This window comes from Solanum stenotomum, chromosome 1 (assembly GCF_019186545.1).
Source record: "Solanum stenotomum isolate F172 chromosome 1, ASM1918654v1, whole genome shotgun sequence".
NCBI classification, from domain to species: domain Eukaryota; kingdom Viridiplantae; phylum Streptophyta; class Magnoliopsida; order Solanales; family Solanaceae; genus Solanum; species Solanum stenotomum.
In genome coordinates, this window is record NC_064282.1 from 51,966,226 (window position 1) to 51,988,256 (window position 22,031).

Here is a 22,031-nt window from a genome sequence, read left to right on the forward strand (position 1 = left end):
ACAAGATGGTCTACGATGCTCAGATATTTTTTTCTCTTTTTTATTTCCTCTAAACACAATAATTTTTTTTTTGTTTCTTTGTATCTATATTTCTAAGATTAATAATTCTTTTATTTTTTTGCATGTGTATTTTTTAAATAATTGCTTACAGAGAATTTCTATTGGTTAAATATTTTAAAAATAAACCTATAATCTATAAAGTGCACAGAGAGAAAAAAAAGAATTAAAAGGTATCTATAATCTAAAATATTATAAAGATAAGAAAAAACATGTTAGTAAACCTCATCAAATAGATTTTTTTTTTTAAAATAATAATTGTTTGCCTTTTTTCCTTTTTTTTTTGTTAAATTTTTTTTTTGTTAATGCTGCTATAGGAACTAAAAATTTGTGTTTAGAGTTACATAGAGTTAAAACACAAATAAATTTAGCCTAACTTTTGTATCAATAATTTAACAAAATGTTTGGCAGAGAATTGTACGTACAAATGATGATGCTATAATTTAGGGTCGTATAACAGAAAAACAAGGAATATTGGAATATTGTTATTTTTGTTTTTGCTAATTATTTATAATTTTACATAAATTTAATACGGAAAAAATATTTTGATTTTTTTTTGGATTTTGAATAAAACATATACAAAAGATATATCAACATGCCATTTAATCTCATGATATCAAATATTTTATATGAAATGTTAGAATTAATAAATTATTAACATAATTTTTTTATTCAAACGGCATAAAAAGAATAAAATACAAACACATAAAAAAATTTAAAAAGTATTTCATATTTGATCAAGAAAAAATAATTATTATAAAATTAATTAATAGTATCCTTAGAATTATTTCAACATAATATATTATAAAACTGAGAAAATAGCCAAATGACCTTCCAACCTATTACCAGATTTCCAACTACACACCTATTCTTCACGAGAGTCCTATTACCCCTGAACTACTTTAAAATGGAATAAATAACCCCTTAAGTGCTGAATTGGCATAGAGAGTGTATGTCAATCTCTTTGAGAGAGTGAGTTGCCTATTTTTTTAAAAAAAAATTTCCATTTTTTTTCTAATTTCCTTTTTTCTTTCTCTTTCTTTCTTCTTATTTATCTATACAACTATACATTTTTCACCATTATCATTGTTGAAGCTTTTTCAATGGATGTTTAGTATAAAAATTATCAACAACTAATGCATTTTATGAATAAATAATTTTTCAATAGACTTATTTAGAACATATCTAAAAAATTAAATTTATTTTTAAAAAAACATACCCATTAATTAAAATTTTTTAAAGTAATGGAATCAAGAGTAACAAAATATAAGTGAAGTAATTGTATATTTAAAAAATATCTTCAAACTTATTAAAAGAAAGGAAAAAGGGTCTGAAAAATACTTTAACTTTGGCCGAAATTGCTGTTACGATACCAAACTTTGGAAATGATCTTTTACTCCATGTACTATTTAATAGTGTATTTTAAAGGTATAGATGTGCCTACGTGGACATCATAAATATTGCATCATTGAAATAGTAATGTGTCCACGTGGGCACATATATACCTTTAAAATACACTATTAAATAGTGTAGGGGGTAAAAGGTCCTCCATAAAGTTTGGTATCGTAACAGCAATTTAAGCTAAAGTTGGATATTTTTTAGACTCTTTTCCCTAAAAGAAACTAAAAAAAAAAACAATTTATCTTCTACATTTTTAAAGAAGTATCCTACATGTTCTCCTAAAACCCATTAAGAATCAAAATCAAAAACTCAAATTATAAATTAATTATGAAAATTTTAGAGGGAGAAAGAATAAAGAACGGGGAAGAGAAAAGGTGACTTGAATTTTCGTTTTTATAAATTGTTAGAGATATAGAAATTTATTGAGCTAAAAAATGATGTTTATTATAGTCAGGGTTGAAAAAATGATTGGGGAAGAAAGGAAGAGGAAGGAGGAGAATTTTTTTTAAAGAAAAAAGTATTAAATGGTTAAATACAAGTGTCAAGTGCGTGTATTTCACCACAAGACACATGTCTGGTAATGACATTTCAGGGAGAAAATAATTTCACTTTAAAATAGCTCAGGGGTAATAGAACCCCCGTGAAGTATAAGTGTGTAGTTGAAAATCCAGCAATAAATTGGGGGGTCATTTGGCCATTTTCTCTTATAAAACTAAAGCGTAGTTGATACAACTATATATATAATATTTTAATACAATTTATAATATTAATTTAATGTGCTCAAATAAATCAGTTAATGATTTGTATATTATTATTATTATAAATTAAGTATATTATTATGTGCATAATACATTTTATTAGTTATTTTAATTATGAAATTAGTACATTTTAAATCATCCGCACAACACGCGGGCACGTATACTAGTAAGCTAAAAAATTATATACTTATTTTGAAAAAAAAACACTTTTTTTCTGAAAAACTAGGATGCTTGGCCAATCAGTAAAATACATTTAATTAGAAGCAGAGACAATTGTTTTGTTATTGGGAATAAACTAAAAGCTTATATACTTATTTTGAGAAAAAAAAACACTTTTTTTGAAAAATCAGAGTGTTTGACTAATAAGTAAAACTGTTTTTAAATGGAAGCAGAAACAATTTTCTGCTATTGGAAAAAAGCTTAAATTTTACGCTTCGAAAAAACACCAAAAGCAGAAGCCAACAAATTAATTTTCTTTTTCAACATCAAAATATCTCTGTCATATATACATATATAACCAATATATATGTCATACTCATTTATTTTTGTGTTGAATTTTTCGTATGAACTTAGTTCATTTATGGAATGATTTTTAAATTTATTTTATTTGATATTTTTGATTATATTTATATCATCATGTTAAAACACTTTTTTTTTTTCATGTCTAAAAATAATATGCTCGTCCAAGCGGAACGACGTCAGTTTGCTCTGCGATAATCGAATCACAGATATCACTTCCAACACAAAGTACATACATAGCTTCTTCGTTCAGTATAGGTTTAAGCACAAACAACTCTAGGGTTTATGAGTCCCAATTCTCGAACCCTTTTTCTCTATAATCCTCAAGAATAGCTGTATTCGTGAACCCAATTTCCATGGATAAACACAAAGGAGAGAGGTACAACTCAGACCCATTTCAATACAACCATTCAAGGGGTCCTCCATCTCCTAGAACTTTTTCTGATGGTTCTGGGAACCCTCAACATCATCATCGTCGAAGTCCGGATGCATTCCGTGGCCCCCGTCACCACCGGGCCTTCAATAGCCCTCCTCGGCACTCTACTGATACTACAGCTGCTACTGGTGGTGGTGGTGGTGGGGTTGATTCTGGAAGGTTGCATTCGGGTTACCAGATGCCGCCACCACCTCATCCTCTTTCGGGGCAAAAACGGGGTTACCCGTCTCCAGGTATACCGTAAAGTTTATCCTCATTTTTGTTTTTCTTCTTTATTACTGGTAAGTTGAATGTGGATTATTTAGAATTGGAACAAAATTTACTTGGTATAGTGGAATGGATAACAGATGAATCTAGATTCTTGTAATTATGATTCAAGTGAAGAAAAAGTAAGCCTATTTATTTCGGGCTTTAAAACCAGTAGTTCTAGCAGTCGACTCGGTTCTTTCAAATTGTTTCTCATTATTGAGAAAAGGTAACAAAGATAAAATTCGAGCTTGTTTTATAGCATGAGTAATTAATCGATGTTGTTTCAAGGTCAATCTATTCACGCGTCTTGATAATATTTTTCCTTGTTCACTAATAAATCGACCAATTAAACTCATGTTTCTATAATCAATTCGATCCCCCGATTGAATCGGGGGCAAACGCCTACGAAAAGATCGCTTGGATATCCATGATTTGTTTGTTTAATTTATTCCTTATCCCTAAAATCCTATTTCGTAATTCTAATTCATTTTAAATCCACTCATGATAGGATTTGTTTATTTTCTATTTAAATATGTTATATATAATGTCATTTTTAACCCTTCCTTGAAAGGGTAAGACACAGGTACTTGGTTCGCTCTATTTCTTTATCTCCTCATGAATCGTATGTGATTTTGTATAGATTTGATGGAAGGATACATTTGAACGCCCAATTAGTTTTTGTACTTTCAAGCACAATTCTTTTGCTACTATGTGCAATTTTAATTTGAGTCTCTAAAAGAAGAATTTCCATTTTATTCAACCTCGTCCCGCTATATCCAAAAGGAAAAATTATTGATATGTTCTTTATGATGTTGGTTGTCAAGGACCTTAAGGCTTACTAAACAACCCCCCCCCAAATAGAAATTAATAGTACCCTTCGGGGTGGTTTGGGCTTGGGACTTCCATGTTGGAGGTCTCAAGTTCGAAACCCCTTGCCAACGAAAGCAAGGGTTTGCCTTCTGGGTCGAGCTCGTCGCACCGGGCTTGCCTAGTGCGGATTACCTCTCCTATGTGGTTTGTGAGCTATTGCATATGAGCGAAGGTTTAAGGGTAGCGGCTGCGGGTTTCCCTTGTCATAAAAATAAAATAAAATATAAATTAATAGTTAAGGACCTTAAGGCTGAGGTTGTGATGTATACCCTATGTTGCGCGGACTCTTCATTTTTGCGGCCGAACCCGTCTCGACGCGACACTGGTGCGGGTGCGGGGTGCGGGGTGCGTGTCGGATTCGGTCAATCCGATCCGGATACTTTGACCAAAGCCGAGAAAAAAAATGGGGAAGAGATCAATTTCATGGCCGGCGAAAGTTGACGACGACGAAGTTGTCACGTCTGGGTGCTCCATGGAAAAGAATAATGAAGAGGCAAAGCTTACAAGAATATAGAGAGAGCAGACAAATCTTTTTTCTTGTACAGAGGAGGCGAAGGGGCTCCATGGGAAAGAATAAATAATTCAAAGTTTTTTTTCTTGAAAAAGCAGAGAGAAAGCTTTTTTTCTTGGAAAGGAAAAAAGCAGGCTAGGGTTTCTTGGGAGAAGAAAGGGCATTCTTGGGAGAAGAAAGGGCAGCACACAGAACTTTAATGAATTGTACTACTATCTAATTTAAGTTAGACTCTCTCTCTCTCTCTATATATATAAATAAATGATTATTTTTTTTATAATAAATAAAAGGAATTATAATTTTTTTAAAATTAATTAGTAACAAGNAATTGTACTACTATCTAATTTAAGTTAGACTCTCTCTCTCTCTATATATATATAAATAAATGATTATTTTTTTTTATAATAAATAAAAGGAATTATAATTTTTTTAAAATTAATTAGTAACAAGTAATTAATTTATACTTTTAAATTTGTATATCTATAATTGATATGCTTTTAAGTATAGCATTTTACAAGATATTTAATATTATTATTATTATTATTATTATTATCATTATAACTATATTTTATAATATTGAATAATTTTAGCCGAATCCCCGCACCCGTATCCATACTCGGATTCGCACCCCCGAATCTTTAAATTTAAATTTTGCCGAATCCGACTCTCGGATTTGCATCCGTCTCGGATACCCGCACCCGAGTCCGAGCAACTTAGTGTATACCTACTAGCTAGTATTACACTCAAGACAAGATAAAACAAACGTAATCAAATGGTTAAATGATTAATACAACAGTCCAAAAAAAGAAGTAACAAAAGTACAATAAACAATAAATAATAACTAAAACAATAGATAGTAACAAAATATAAACTACAATAAAACAATATGATAATCGAGGTACAAAGAATCAACAGATAGTAATAGAAATAAAAGGACGAAAAACTGCAAATCAAAAAAATAAAAGGACGAAAAACTACATGAGCAATACTACGACTATTAGTATGAATGGGCAACAAGACAACACACTGCTGCCTATTAACCTTCTATCTAATTCGTGTCCTCCTCACCCTCTTATCTAAGGTCATGTCCTCGATAAACTAAAGTTGTGTCATGTCATGTCTACTCACCTCTCCCCAATACTTCTTCGGTCTACCTCTACCTCTCCTAAAATTGTCCATAGCCAACCTCTCACACCTCCACACAGGGGCATCCGTGCATATCCTTTTCATATGTTCAAATCATCTCAGTCTTGCTTTTTGCATCTTATCTTCTACTAAAGTCACTCCCATTTTGTCTCGAATTTCCTCATTTCTAATCCTAACTTCTAGTGTATCACATATCCATCGTAACATCCTCATTTCTCAACCTATCTTTTGAATGTGAGGGTTCTTGACTGGCCAACACTCCTCCCCGTCACCCTGTAGAACTTGCATTCATGTTTTGGTGACATCTTCTTATCACATATGACTTCGGATGCTAGCTTCCACTTCATCCACCCTACATCCATATGGTGAGTGACACCCTTGTTTATCTCCTATTTCCTTGGATATTAAACCCAAGATACTTGGAGCTACCTCTTTTGGATGACTTGTGTATCAAGCTTCACTTCTATGTCAACCTCATGCATTGCGTCATTGATTTTGAACTTCATAGATTTTGTTTTGATGTTGGTCCTTTAAAATCCAGGGTTTTTCTCCATACCTCTAACTTAGCGTTAACTCCCACTGCCAAGGCAAATGAAAATAGGGCTAAGAGCTGACCCTTGGTGCAACCCCATCACAACGAGAAAGTGCTTCGAGTCTCCTCCCACTATTTTTACCCTGGTCGTGGCTCCATTATACATGTCCTTGATTGCCCTAGTATATGCAACAAGTACACCTCTAGCCTCCAAGCATCTCCATAGAACCTCTCGTGAGACTTTGTCGTATGCCTTTTCTAGACCGATGAACACCATATGTAAGTCTCTCGACTCTCCCTATACCGGTCCACTAGTCTCCATACTAGATGTATGCCTTCTGTAGTTGAGTGCTTTGACGTGAATCCGAATTGGTGTTTGGAAAAAGACACACTTATACTTACCCTAAGCTCCACCACCCTCTCCCAAATCTTCATAGTGTGACTCAACAACTTGATATCTCTATAATTGTTGCAATTCTAAATGTCTCCCTTGTTCTTGTATCATTGTATGCCACCTCCATTTTTTGGAATCTTCGTTGTCCGAAAACGACATTAAACAACCTAGTCAGCCACTCCATACCTGCCCTGTCTAGACACTTCCAAAATTTCACTGGGATCTCATTAGGCTTGAATGCTTTTCCCCTACGAATCCTACAAATACCACCCGTGACCTCCACCACCGCTATACACCTACATTACCCAAAATCGCGACTTCTCTTGGAGTGATCCAGATCCCCCGACGCAATGTCTCGGTCACCCCCCTTATTCAAGAGTTCATGGAAGTATGACTGTCATCTTCGTCTAATTTGTGTTTCGTCCTCTAGTACTTTGATGTCCATCATCTCCGTCTAATGAGTGTTTCCTCCTCCAGTACTTTGATGTCCTCTTCCTTGATGCACTTAACTTGGTCCAGGTCACGTGTCATCTTCTCCCTTGCCTTGGCTAACATGTACAACTTTTTATCCCCGCTTTTGTCCTCTAGTTCTATGTGCACCTCGAGCCTGAAGAGTATTCTAAGTTATATTATACTATTCAGATGTCTCTTATGTACTTCCTTGATCAAAATGTCTAGCATCATGGTTCTTTTAACTGGAAATCCTGTGTATATAATGTAGTAGTTACTTGTAGGCATACTTTTGTAAGATATTGTTGATCAAATGTTTTTCTTTTAATATATATGTATGAAATTTGTTGACTAAAAGGCAATTGTATATTGCTTGGTCAATGTAATGCAGATCCTTTGTTCTGTTAGTGTTCTGTGACATTCGTTATTCTCTTAGTATATAATTAACACGTGATAGGTCCTTAATACTTCTCTGCTTGTTTTTCTGTTTTTGTTTTTTAAATATTATTTTTAGTGTATTCATTGTTATCCATATTCATTCAGAACAAGTTGATGAAGCTGGTTTTGCCAAACTTTTTGTTGGATCTGTCCCAAGAACGGCAACTGAAGAAGATGTAAGTCCTTGTTAATCTTTAAACTTGTCATTTGTCTTGTTTTCCCTCATTGTTATTAGTACTCATAATAGGTGACACTAGTATTTTGTGTTCTGGTTCCTACTATATTTGCTTCCTTGATTTCCGGATCATGCACCTCTCTTCTTTACCATACATATTTTATATCCTAATTGGCATGTACTTAGTTCTCTGTGTCAGCAAACTATTGATCTTGATATCCTGTCAAAGAGGGAAGAATAAACTATGTTGCGAAGGGACACATAATATGTTGGTATTCGGATTGATTGATAACTTGCAGTTGATGTTGATTTCTCTTAAGAGAAAGTAGTTGAGCTGAACATTTTCTGAGCAATGGTCATGCCTGTGACAAGGGCGCCACTATGATTTTGCTTGCCATGACCTGTATGCTCTAGGAAGTTCATTTTCACTGGATATGCTTCCTTTTAACTTCTACACGTCAATGCATATTGTTTGCCAAGAATGCTGCCAACCGATCTTTTCCTTTTATTCAACCTGTATCATTTCAGAATGTGCTTGGTATTCTTCCTCATCTCTCAGTCCAATTAGCTGATCATTCTTGTTTGATGTCAGATCCGACCTTTGTTTGAGGAACAAGGACGAGTTCTCGAGGTTGCTTTCATCAAAGATAAGAGAACTGGGCAACAACAAGGTATGTATTGCTAGATTTTTTTTTGCAGATTTGCTTTGGATCTACGTGTATCTTTTCAGGACCTTTGAGGGCTGAACGAGCAGTATAAGATCATGTTTGATGTCAGTTAGTTTTCCACAATTGTCTGGATGCCTGGTATTGATTGCAACTGTCTTTTGCGTTCATCCTGTCAACCAAAGAGAAGACGAGAATAAAACTTGTGAATCAACCTTCCTGTGGAAGTTGACAATGGTGAAGAAAGGTTCTTGTTTTGTAGAATAGGCGTCAGTTGGAGAAATTAGAGTATGATTATAGTATTAGGTTATGTGAGCGCAACTGTTTTCTGTGTTTACTTTGTGGAATCTCTGGATGTACATCACTTGAAATGATTGACATTTGGATTATTACCTAGTGATGTGCCCAACTTCTATTCCATTGGAGTAGTGATATGATTTATTCAGTTGTTGTAGATGTGAAAATTCATCATGTTGATGCATGCTTGACTCTATAGTAATCCAATTGTGGATTTCTTTTGTGGATATGAAGTTGGATCATCAAATAGAAATGGTGTGTCCAGCTGGATGTTTAGCATATCTCTTTAGAAGTGAGTGATGAATTGCAAACTATTTCCTTGGTAAATTGTCGTATTAATTAACAGAATAATATCATCTACTTTTCACTTCCGGAGAATGATTGACTTATTGAGGCTTTCCTAGATCTCATCTGAAGCTTATCTTATCAGTGGTTGGTGTATGACAACAAACAACAGAACAAATAAATAGAGTATCTCTTTAATCAGAGTGCTGAGGCTGACATGGCTGCTAGATGCTGATTTGAGATGCTAGTGAAATCATTCTGTAGTGCTATGTGTATTTAGACATTTATTCTTCTCCATTCATATCCTGGTCAGTTGAATGCGTATGGTTGATTTTGAAGCCACACCCTCCTTTAGTTAATAGTTCCTCGATACGTCCGTATGCTTATCATTTGCAACATGCGGTGCGTGGTGAATGAGTGTGTCTGGTTGGTAGGTGCCTGGATGACATGACATTGCCATTTTCTCTTTTTTTGGTGCAATATTGTGTATTTGAATGTATCCCCAGGATTTTTCAAACATATACTAGGATGAATGTGATGTTTAGGATATTAATATTCCATCTTCAATTTATTGCTTGTGCTGATAGGGGCCTTGTGAATTATCTTGCATTATTTACCCCGATGCGAGTGAGCTCTTCACCGAATGCTTCTTAATGTTTGTTCGATGATGTTCATGGGTGAATGAGGTTCTTATGATAATGCACTAGAAGGTGTTTTAATTTAATTATTAATTTATGTAATCCTCTTGGTGTGGTTGATTTTGAGTTTTGGCTTCATGGTCAATAACAATTGTCAGAAGTAATGGTAGTTGTTCATTAACAAAATGCATGTGCATCGTATGCCACGTTGTGTAAATTCTAGATTTTGTTCCATTACAGGGCTGTGACACCCTTATAGAACAAACAGGGTTGTGACACCCTTATAGAACAAACAGGGTTGTGCACACTGCTTTTTGCTGTGTGGTGGCATGGTCGATATAATATTTGAGTACATTAATGGATATGTATGTGTAATTTTCTTGATGAAGTTCATCATCAATGCAGGCTGCTTTAGCAATTTCCCTCATAAGATATATTAGATTATATATGGTTGGTTTCGTTCTACTGGTGTGGTTGATTGTGTATATTAATTGCGAGTCCCTGTGATGCTTTTCCATTACCAAAACCCATGGGGTGCATAGTAGGTGTGTTTATTGAGCTTCGTTGAGCTTCATATGCCATCCCATCAAACAACAGATATTTTGCTCATGACTTTATTGAGCTCTATCAAACAACATATTATTTTGTCTGCAGGGGACCGTCATAATAAGGTCCTGCTTTATACACATGGTAGTGAGTGTATGATTTGGACCTTGAGAATTTCTATATTTTAATTTTTGCCATATGTCATCATTATGCCACAAAAGGTGGCTAGAGTTAAAAATTTGACAGAGCAGTTGCATGAATGACATGGTTGGTCAACACTGCATGGGATGAAAACAGTTTCACCACTAAAGTTACTAGGGTCTGTAGAAACTGTATCAGAAAAAGAGTAATAGTGATATGAGAGATGTTTGATGCCTGTCACTAGGCTAAAATCAGGGAAGTACAAGTTTTTTATTCTAAAGGTATTACAGTTAAAGTGGTGCTGATGAGTTAATTCTCTAATGAGTCAGGTTACTGATTTTCAGTGACGGGGTTCTCACTTTGGTTTCTGTTTTGTGCTTTGCATCTTTAAGTTATTTCCATTGTCTGCTTCTTGGGCTTTGATGCAGTTCCCCATTTCTGGCCTTCATTCACTTCTTTGTAGGTGTTTGTTAATTGATCTTCGTCAGGCTATAATGATATTTGATTGAATGTTTTTGGTGATAAGTTGCATACCTTGTCCTGATTTATGCAATCTTTGATTGTACTACATACATGAAAGGTGGTGTATGGTTATGCCCCATTCATGTTGTCTGATTAAGTGGAAGAACACCCACTTAGAGTATTTGGATTTATATTAAGTTTTGTGCTATTTGAACTTTTAATTTTCAAATGATGTTCTCAGTTGCAAGATTTCCTCTGTTTCTCCACCTTAGTTATTAATTTTGTTTCTGAGATGACACTTGTTGTTTTCGTTGCAACTGCTCTTATTTTTTACTTTTATCTTTATGATTTTCTGAAGTGCATGTTCTGAGATACAAAGAAAATTACAAGCTTCTATGCTGTAGTTAATCAATAGTGCTCACTGCTCACTTTCTACAGAATGTATTTGGTTATATTAACTTCTCAAATGTTTGGGGAGGATTATGCGTGCATGCTTCTCCTCTTCTACAGTTTAGTTTTTGTGTGATTAATTAACTGAATGAAAAAGAATGCTGGATCGATGTTACAATTGCAGAATATATTGTTCCCTCAGTTCTTTGATTTAGTTCCATTTATCTTCAACATGACTGTCTAAATTGGCATTCTGAGAAGTCTGAGTTCAGCAACTCAGTTCAGTCATCAGTGACCGAGGAAAGGTTGAGACGAAGAGGCTGATAACTATCATAATTTTGTCTTTGAATAGTCAAACATTGTAAAGCCAATGGGGCTTCAGATGGTCTTATATGGGGGTTAATGAAGTAGGTGACCTTGGTTGGATCTCATATCTGCGGTTAGAGATTCCTACCTGTTTGGGTGGTGTGTTTGGCTAACTTAAACAAGCAGCGTGTATGCTTCACTGTTGATGGAATGAATGAGTATCATATATGTGTGTTCATGCGACGCTTTGTGGGCTTTAAAACTATACTATTACTTTTGCGTATCAGAAAAAGATATGATTTGTTGTCGTGGACTTCTCATCTTTATATTAATGACTTATTACCCCTTTGCTATCCCTTAAAGTCCATTCTGTTTACTTGCTAATGTATTATGCTGCTGAATGATGTACTCTTCTTTGCGGGTGTGTACTTGCTGGTGAAGCTTTGTGGAATCTGATAATATCAGGATATAAACTTGACTTCTGCAGGATGTTGTTTTATTAAGTATGGTACTTCAGCTGAAGCTGATAGAGCTATAAGAGCATTGCACAATCAATATACTTTGCCTGGGGTAAATTCTACTGCTGAGATACTGGAAAATTGTTTGGCTCATTTTTTAGTTCTTAATTCATCTGTGTATTTAACCAGGGAATTGGTCCTATTCAAGTCAGGTATGCAGATGGTGAACGTGAACGCCTTGGTAATTTTTACTCTCTTTTACCAAGTACCTCAGCATTTTAGTTCAGATAGTACTTCGTGTGACTTGGTTGAAAGGGACTTTATGCTTGTTAGTTTGTTACTCATTTTTTGTTCTTCCCCATTGATAGGTGCAGTTGAATACAAGTTATTTGTTGGGTCACTGAACAAACAAGCTACAGAGAAGGAAGTTGAAGAAGTATGTACATGCATTACCAAGATATTTTTTTCTTTTCACATGTTCTATTTTTCGGTTTGGAATTTTATCTTTTGCATAGATAGCTATCTATCTACGCGCATAGCATGTGACGGCCTCAACAAGTCAAAGCTTGTGCCTTGTATCTATAAACCCAACTAAATTTTCATAACATGCATACATGTACATCTGTCTTCGTTGATTGATTATAGTAGTGATTGCTTGCCAGTGAGGCGCTGAAAACTTTTCAATTGGTTGATGCACATATAGCTGCATCATGACATGTGAATGTGACACCACAACCACACTGTACATAGCTTGTTCTTTAAAACCTATTTGGCATGGAATATGAAATGCTGACAATTTTCTGAATGATTCGCTTTTGTTGTTTTCTTTTCATATTTTATTGAAAAACAGCTACTAAATATTTCTTTTCAATTCTTTTCAGATATTTTTACCATATGGTCGTGTGGAAGATGTCTATCTCATGCGTGATGATATGAAGCAAAGTCGTGGTTTGTGTTATTGATTCCTTTTTTATTCTGTATGAATGTGCACCTTATCCTGTGCTTTTGCTATATGATGAGACCCAGTTTCTTTTCCCTGATAGTGCCTAAAGGCTCTGATCTCCATATCTCAGGTTGAAGCAAACTTATGACTTATAAACTATTGTTGAACTATTCCATTGGTGCTTTAGCTACAAAGATTTACCTATAGGCTCATCCTTTCTTAGATGTCCAATATATATATTTTTTTATCTTGAACAATACATTATGGTCGTTGGAGCCATATTGTTATGTTAACCTGTCTTCACACTTCATTTTTCAATATTCTCTTAGATATCACTAGGAAGTACACACTCCTTTTGTTTTCACTAATTTAATAGTTTAAAAAGAAAAATTAGACGTTTCCTTGCTGAGGGAAAAATATAATCTTAGCTTTTCCAAAGTCCTAGTTTGTTCTCTTAGGGGTCGTTTGGTAGAGTGCATTAGAAAAATAATGCATGCATTAGCTTTGTGTATTACTAGTACCTTGTTTGGTACACTTTTTCAACCTATGTATAACTAATGAAGCATCAGTTCTATTTGGAATTAAGGTATGTATAACTAACTACATGGAAATCCATGGTATTAGTAATGTTGTGGGTTTTAATTGCACATATATTAGCATGATGAAAGACAGTTGCCCCTCAAAACCGTTGTCACATCCTTTCCATCATATTTTATGGAGGGTATTTTTTTTAAACAAATATTTCTTTCGATAGAAATTATGCAATACATGTTATTTTTAATACACCAAATCAAACACTGCATAAGAAATAATTTCAGCATAACTAATGCAAGCATTACTAATACACCATATTTAACACTATTCTTATCCATTTGTATCAAGCAGCCTCTTAATGAGTTCCTGTTAAGTACTTGATTACTTGCACCGAAGGATGCTGAACATTAGCAACAATAATTCAAGCATGAAGTCTTGGGGTTTATTGTTGGTAGTTTATATTCACCCTCGCTAATTTAACTATAACTACTTTGAAGGTTGTGGATTCGTCAAATATTCTAATAGAGATATGGCAATGGCTGCTATAAACTCTCTGAGTGGAAATTATACAATGAGGGTAAGGTTGTGATATCTTAATAGTTGTCTTGTTTGATACCATTATTAAACCCTTTTATCAATTTGTAATTGCCTTTACAATTCCAGGGGTGCGATCAACCTTTAACTGTTCGGTTTGCTGACCCTAAGAGACCTAAACCTGGAGAACAACCTAGGTATTTCATGAGATACCAATGTTCTTTATTTTAATAAAAGCAAAGATGTTCTGTTCTGAGTAGGCTTTGCTTTGACCAGTGCATTTGTTGTTCTGCTAATTAGTTATAGTTTGCTTTATCACTCTTTTTCACTCCTTTCAGAGGTGGTGGACCAGCTTTTGGTGGACCTGGTGTTGGACCTCGCTTCCCAACACCTGGGATTAGGTATTAGTTAAGTTTTTGCATTTGGAACTGAGGTTTTCCTCAATATTTAGAACTCAGACTCTTTGTTTTCTCTGGTATGTAGACCACCGCCTAATATTGGTGAGCCTTTGCAAGGACAAGTTGGTCCTAATGCTTGGCGTCCTATGAGTCCTGAAGGTTTCAGGCCAATTTCCAACCAAGGGATGCATGGTTTTGGAAATCAATTTCCTCCTAGATCCACTGATACCACAGTGCCTTCTGCTTTGGTAAGGAAAACATGTTGAATCCTCTGTTGCCGTTAGATTAACTGTTTATGAGGGGAAAGTTGCAATATTTATTTAAATTTTGCCATCATGCACTGTGTTGATGTAATTGTGTGCTTGTCCTTTTGGTTCAAAGGCTTTCATATGAAATGAATTCTAAAGCTATATAATATATAGCTCGGGGATTACTTGGTAATGTACTTCCTCTAAGTATGTTGGTGGTCAATTGTTGCATATGTTGGTGGTCAATTGTTGCATGTGTCGGTGGTCAGTTGTTGCAGAGGGAAGCAAGTCAGTTCTTTGACATATATTTGTACCTGCAAAAATGTCTAGCTAGGTTGGAATTAGAGAGACACATCAGGGATGGACTACTGCAAATGGCCTACACTATCTGTTACCTACCCTTTCCTGGGAAACTAGATTAAGTGTCCTTATTACGAATACATGCTATGGTCATTTTTTAATGACGGTTATGTCCGGGCCAACTTTCACTCACCTCGATTATTCCACCAGGTACCTGCTACCTCCCACCAATACAGATGGGAAATAATCACCTAGTGTTTTTTTACCTCCGCTGAGATTTGAATTTGAGACCTCATGGTCTATGTTGCTCAGACCCTCCAAAAATGATGCTGCACCAATGTGCTACATGCGTTAGTCATATAACTAGAACCAATTCTTAGACCTGTAATATATTCCTGGATTTATCTGCAGAACATGTTTTCTTATTGCATTCTGGGTCAAATTTCTTTGGGTGATTTCTGCTTTTGTTAATGAGGGAATTTTATTTATTACCTGTCCTTGTAGCATTCAAACACTTAACTACTCATACTTTTTTAAAACACATGTTACTCTTAAATTCAAAGATTTTTCTTTATAATTTATATCTGATACTATGTCTTTTTAGAAGCTAACATACTAATTAATAGAACAGAGGCATAAAATGATCATGTCTCTGTGATTGTGTTCTTATCTCCTCTCGTCAGGTTTTAGGGTTCCCTGTTCAAATTTTTGCTTGATTCCTCTAGGATTGTGTGTTTTTAGAGCCTAATTTAGAGTGTTTTTCTCTTCACAATTTGTGTTTTGATGATCTAATCTGAATGATATTTCTGAACTTCTAATAGCAAACTGCGAGCTAAAGTGGCATCAACTTTATTGCTAGGCATAATTCAAGTAGAAGTGCATGTATATGGTTGTGACCTTTGGCTGTATCACAATACTTAATTGGACTGCTTTATGAGTGATTACTGACTACAACTTATTTAAATGCAATTTCCAGAAGAAATCGACCTCGACTAATTCTCGATTGAGTAATTGTTGATTGTATATCCTGAAGATTGTTTCTCTATATGTATATTAAGTACACTTTGTACATGTATAGAAATGGTGTGTTGTTCTAATGCTGCCTGCACAAACTTTTAGGGTGGCTCCTTCAGGAGTGTTAATGGCACTGGAAATGGGATGCTTACAGGACTTGCAGCTTCTTCTGCTCCTACACCGCAACTGGTATGTGTTTATAGAAACTTGCTTAATGTTATTTCAATCTTAAGAATGGTTTGTGTTCGTTGTTTTTGTGCTAAGTTGTGTCTTTTGTTGGCAAGTCTGCTCAACAATTCCCCACTGTTGGCCCACAAATTTCTTCACTACAAAAGCCACTTCAGTCACCACAGCATATACCATCTTCCGTGCAGTTTCAGCCTCCAGCGTCTATACCTATGTCACAGGGACCAACATCTCATGCTTTGTTTGGGCAGACAAATCAAGTACAAATGTCCCACTCTGCTGGTCAAAGTCCTTTCCATCATGGAGCGCCATCGCAGCAGTCGCTTGGTTTGACTGGGCAATCAACTGTTTCTCAGCCCCAGGTGCAGCGCAATATGACACCTGTCATTGGACATACACCCTTAAGTAACAACATGCAAATACATGCTGCATCTGCAAATGCAAACCAGCAGCCTTTCCAGCAGCAGTCGGTCCAACATCTTCAACGGCCACCTTCGCAACTAGCACAGATGTTGTCTCAACAGACCCAAACTCTGCAGGCGAGTTTTCAATCATCGCAGCAAACCTTTACTCAGCTTCAGCAACAATTGCAGCTCATGCAACCATCTAGCCAAAACTCAGCAGTCCAGCAGGGCACACAAGATGCTAAACAACAGGTACACTTGAGAATATTTTCACAATAGAATTTCTTGTAACATAGGTTTTTGAGATTCTCAATTTTTTCCTTCTGAAAATAATCTTCCATGGTATTGGAATGATATATGGTCTTTATTGGCCATTGTTCTCTTTAAATCTGTGTGTTCTATGGTTCAAAATATGTTCTGTTTCAGCCAGTTCTAGTTGGGGATCAGTTTGTGTTTTCCTTGCCATAACTATAAATATTTCAATAATATTCGAGTATTAAGAGTAAATGTTACTGTGCACATTGAGGTTAGCTGTTGACAATGTATACTGTCCTGCAGTCTCCATGGTCTGGGCTTGTTCAACAAGCGGCACCTAGTGCCACTGCTGTCCAACCAAAAGCAGATGCACTTCCTGCTACATCTGGAATGAACCAGACTACACGTCTGGTGAAATGTAATTGGACAGAGCACACATCTCCTGATGGATTCAAGTACTATTACAGCAGTACTACTGGAGAAAGCAGGGTAAACATCTACTATATAGTGCCTGCTGGTTGAGTTATATACTTTTAGGCCACCTACCAAGTATTAATCGCTGCTTTTGAAATTTAGTGGGAAAAGCCGGAGGAGCTGATATCATATGAACAACAACAGCAAAAACTGTCGGTCCAACAGTCTCATAATCAGGCCCAACCACAGGGGTTTCCTTCCCAACAAGTTCCTGAAATGCAAGCACAGCCTCGAAGTCAGCTTCCAACATATGTCCCAACCCAGGTCCGCCCTCCTCAACTATCGCAACAAGCTTCTCAAGCTACTCTGGTTAGTATTTACTATTTAACCATTTTTCATTATAGGACTTGGATTTCAGTGGAATTTTTATTATATGTTTTTGATTTTCCAGTACCCAGTTGGAATGATTGGTCAACAACCGATTCAGGTACCATTATGCTTCTCATTGTTCTGATCTTATAATTTTTAAATCTTTTTAGATCATTCACTCTTGACTCAACTGTAGAAAATATGGCTCTCTTCACAGTAAAATATGTGCCAGGATGGTGATGTAGAATTTATATCTTGTAATGTACAGTATCAACTGCTAAGTCATGTCTTTTTTAATAAAATAAAGGTTACGAGTATTATAGAAATTCAGAATGAAGGCAGTGCTAGTTGCCATATTTACAGAACAAAGTGACATCAAAATCAGTGTATCCTTGGTTCTACTTACGAGGATTTTACGAAGATTCTTAAACTTCTAAAATAGACTCAGAATATTCTATGAAGCCTTCTTTACACATAATGAAAAAGTAAGACAGAGTTCAACTTGATTTTCTGAATGGAACTTGAGTATATCTTCAAAACATCTTGCATTTCTTTCCTTCCTCTAATAGTCCACCAAATGCAAGCAGGTATTATTTTCCATTTGTTCTTCTGCCTGGTACTCTGCCCAAGTTTCTCCAACATGCCAGTAATTCACTAGTCAGTCTAGGAATTGTTCATCTGATAACTTTCATGTTTAAGAAAAGCTGCCAAAGCTGGTTAGTGATTGCTCGGTGAATAAACAGATCTGTTACTTTTTGACTCTTCTAGAGATGACATTTTGAGCATAACTGAATACCCCTTCCCTTCTCGTTAATTTTTCTCCAGTCAGGCAGGCTTCTTTAGCGATCAGCCAAACAAAAAGAGCCACATAGTATGTAATTTTGACTTTCCATATATGTTTTCAAGGCCACAATGTAGCTTGTTGACCAGTATGGATAAAATCATCAAAAGATGATTAATTTGTCCTCTTGTTCCTCAAACCCTTTGAATGCTCCAGAGAGAAATAAACTCATCAACTCTGTGTATCTCTCAATCCTGTTGCGGTCTTCTGAAGTTCAAGTTCCGATTCTGATGGGCCCCTATTTGATTTACTGTTGCATCCTGTTGTTAGCTTAAACTGAAGATATCAGGGAACATGATCTTTAAAGACCCCTGTCCAAGCCAGTTATCTATCCAAAATGATCTTCCATTCCCACATTGATGTTTGTATTTGCTTTGAAAGAGGACCATAAGTGCTGGACTAATACTGCCAAAATTATTTATATTTATGAGAACAGTAGAAGTTTGCCAGATGATCTTTGAAATTCCATTTTCTGGGAAGATTGCCACACCGCTCCGGGGCCAAATACATTGAATGACAAAACCACAACATGACTCTTCCTGATTAAATTCCTTCTGCGCTCCAACCATTCGTACCATGTTCCTGATTTTGATAACTTGTACCCCCTCTGTCCCTAGTTAGTTGTCCACTTTTCCTTTTTTAGTTATCCCTAATTACTTGTCCATTTTGACAAATCAAGAAAGGACAACAATATTTTACCTATTATACCCTCAATTAATTTTTTTGAAAAAGGTAGAACTTCTTGAAAATTTTAAGTTTTTAATTCATCCACTTCATAATTAATAGGGGTAAAATGGTAAACTCACTATGTCAATTATTGTTTTCTTAATATGTGTGTCAATTCAAAAGTGGACAATAATTAGGGACAGAGGGAGTAATAATTTTGAATGACTTGTCACCAGCCAATAAATAAATTCTGTTATCCACCTGAATCTTTAAATTTAGTTTTTAAACAAGTTTATGAACAGTATTAATTCTCAAAAAAATATATAGTTTTTAAACAATCATTAACGGGTGATTGAAGAAAAACTAGTTTCCTCCAAAGGATCATGATGTCCAAGTGCCCGGAAAAGAAGTCATGTGTAAATGAAAATAGTTTAGTTCCTATCCTCAATAGACGTGCCTGAGAGCATTTTTCTTCTGCTTCAGCTACTAAGTCATATATTGCCATCTTGTCTCTTCAATTTGAATCCTTGTGAAGTATCTAAAAAATATAGAAATATCTTAAACTTAGTGTTTGGTAATGAAATCATCTGTGTGCTTGTATTCTGCTGATACCTGCCTTCTGCATTACCCTTTGTGCTGAAGATGAGAGATTCTCCCTGGCATGGCTTCTACAGTCCCTTGCCACAGTACTTGACAAAATACCCGTGTCCATATTTCTCCCCCTCAGCACAACCAATTGCTGAGAAGGGAAAAGATGAAAATTGTCTGTTCTTTTGGTATGTGTTTTCTCCGGGTCCAAGTGCTCCTTGTCTCTATTTGGTTTTGTTTTTTCTTTAGTCTAATAAGAGTCAACTTAAAGTATGGCTTTAAGTTGAATTAGCAAAATAGTGGCTGGTATCACCAATGTCTGTTTCCTCAACCCCTAATCTGCTTTCTCACGGGGCTTTCTTCTTTTGTGTGAAGGCAGTTTGGTGCAACCTTCACTCTATTAGTGGTCAAAGAAACCTGTAAGCTTCAATTGAGCCAGAAGGGCCATTTGTTGTATCCTGCTTTACGTTCTCTGCCATCCAACTTTCTGCTAGATTTTAAACTTTTTTTGTCCTTTTATTCGCCAAAAAAATCTTTAATGATATAGATTTTTATATGGTGTTTGTTTTATCGCCAACATATATGGTATAACTATGTAGCGTGAGTAATGCATTATCTGTAGTAACAGTAAGGAATGAGTTGATTGATCAAAGGATCCTCAATTATTTTGTATGTGCTGATTACGGTGTAGTTCTCTAATGAATAAATTGAGGACTATCAGTACGTATAATGGGTGATGAACTTCTTGTGGTGCATTTGACTGCCGTATCACCTCATCTTCTTACTCTTCACAGGGGATTCAAGCTGCTCAGGAATGGATGTGGAAAAACAAGCCTGCAGGTTTCTTCTTTTCTTTGAATTGCAGAGTTTATTAAGTTGGTCCAGAAATAGCTCAAGTATCACCGATAATCTTGCAACCCTTTCGTTTTGGTGGGTTGGTGGTCGAGCATATAAACATGGGAAACTTACATAAATATACTATATTAAGAAAAAATTTACCATTTATAGTGATACCATTTTTTTCATTTAATCACTTTTAATACATTTATAATACAATTTTAATACATATTACGGGGAACAATTTATAAAACACATATAATACAAGTTTTATTGATGAATAATATATTTGTCACACATTTTATCACACATTTTAATATAATGTGTAAATTTCTCACCGAACAAGCATAATATATTTTAAAACAATTATAATACATATATATTGCATACATAATTCACTTTTAATACATATTGCGGATTTATCATAGTATTGCTATGTATTGCTTTAAATGGTAATAAATAAAAAGATCGCTAAAATCAGTGATTGTTTATTAAAAGATACCCATCCAAGTAATTTTTCCTATAAACATTCTAGAAGTTGGGCTTAGGCATGATCTGTGAGTTGGACATTTAAAGTTACAGTTTACTTGAAAGGGGCTATGCAATGGCTAGGCCTATGCATCTTTTGTTGAGCGGCATGCTTGTGCCCGTCTTTATTCTACAATTGAGAATATTATTACTAACGGCTTTATTATTATGAATATTAATGTTCACAGGAGCTTGAGTTTTTGCGGCTAAAATGATGCATTTAGCTGGAAGCAGATGTAACAATTTTATATTGTGCAGCCTGATTTCAAAGGAGATGTAGCATTACTCTGTGAATATCTTTTGGTAGAGTAATTAACAGTGTTGAGTACACTGCCCTAAGGAGTCAATGCTAAAATGCCAGTCTACGCGTTAGCTCTGAATGCTTAGAGATTGCCATTGTGTGCCTCCTTAAGGTTTCCAGCATTTCCTTGATACTCCCTACTGTATCGTATTATATTTATATCAGAGCCCACAGTTGGGTTCAAAGATGTCTGTAGTCTAGAAATAATCCCCTCCCCAGCAAACCTTGGCAAAAGAAAATTAATCATTCAATCATAGTTTGTTGTGTATGACATGGTTGCGTTGCCTTGTATTATTATGTTATATACTTGGGGCACCATTCATTAGCTTTTTTTACGTGCTTTGTGTGTCCTATGGTCTATGGTATATTTACATGTGTAACGAGTTGTAGGTCTCTTTTAGGTCTCGTTTTCTGTTCTGCTTGACGCCTATGTTTCTGTGAGTTCATTTTCATTCTCTACGGTTTTGCTACTTTGAGGACTTCAAATGATCCCTGTTTGTTCCGTTTTATGCAATTAGGCAACTCCAGTCTCTATATCGTATCTATT

At 35.3% G+C, this 22,031-nt stretch overlaps 1 protein-coding gene across 1 annotated transcript; it reads left to right on the forward strand.

Moving 5' to 3' along the window:
* The first annotated feature begins 2,917 nt into the window (after window positions 1–2,917).
* LOC125868777 (flowering time control protein FCA) lies at window positions 2,918–21,817 on the forward strand. The gene is made up of 18 exons (XM_049549341.1): window positions 2,918–3,404; window positions 7,867–7,937; window positions 8,529–8,607; window positions 12,154–12,236; window positions 12,314–12,365; window positions 12,493–12,560; window positions 13,006–13,072; window positions 14,099–14,178; window positions 14,265–14,332; window positions 14,474–14,536; window positions 14,619–14,781; window positions 16,201–16,284; window positions 16,380–16,937; window positions 17,244–17,429; window positions 17,517–17,723; window positions 17,806–17,841; window positions 20,613–20,658; window positions 21,372–21,817. The coding sequence occupies exons 1-18, from the start codon at window positions 3,092–3,094 to the stop codon at window positions 21,377–21,379; spliced, it is 2,232 nt and encodes a 743-aa protein (XP_049405298.1). The 5' UTR covers window positions 2,918–3,091; the 3' UTR covers window positions 21,380–21,817.
* Window positions 21,818–22,031: the final 214 nt, after the last annotated feature.

Coding starts and splice junctions, on each gene's coding strand:
- LOC125868777 (XM_049549341.1), top strand. CDS start 3,092: ATGGATAAACACAAAGGAGAGAGGTACAACTCAGACCCATTTCAATAC. Junction 16,285..16,379: donor CTGCTCCTACACCGCAACTG/GTATGTGTTTAT, acceptor TTTGTTGGCAAG/TCTGCTCAACAATTCCCCAC. Junction 16,938..17,243: donor CACAAGATGCTAAACAACAG/GTACACTTGAGA, acceptor ACTGTCCTGCAG/TCTCCATGGTCTGGGCTTGT.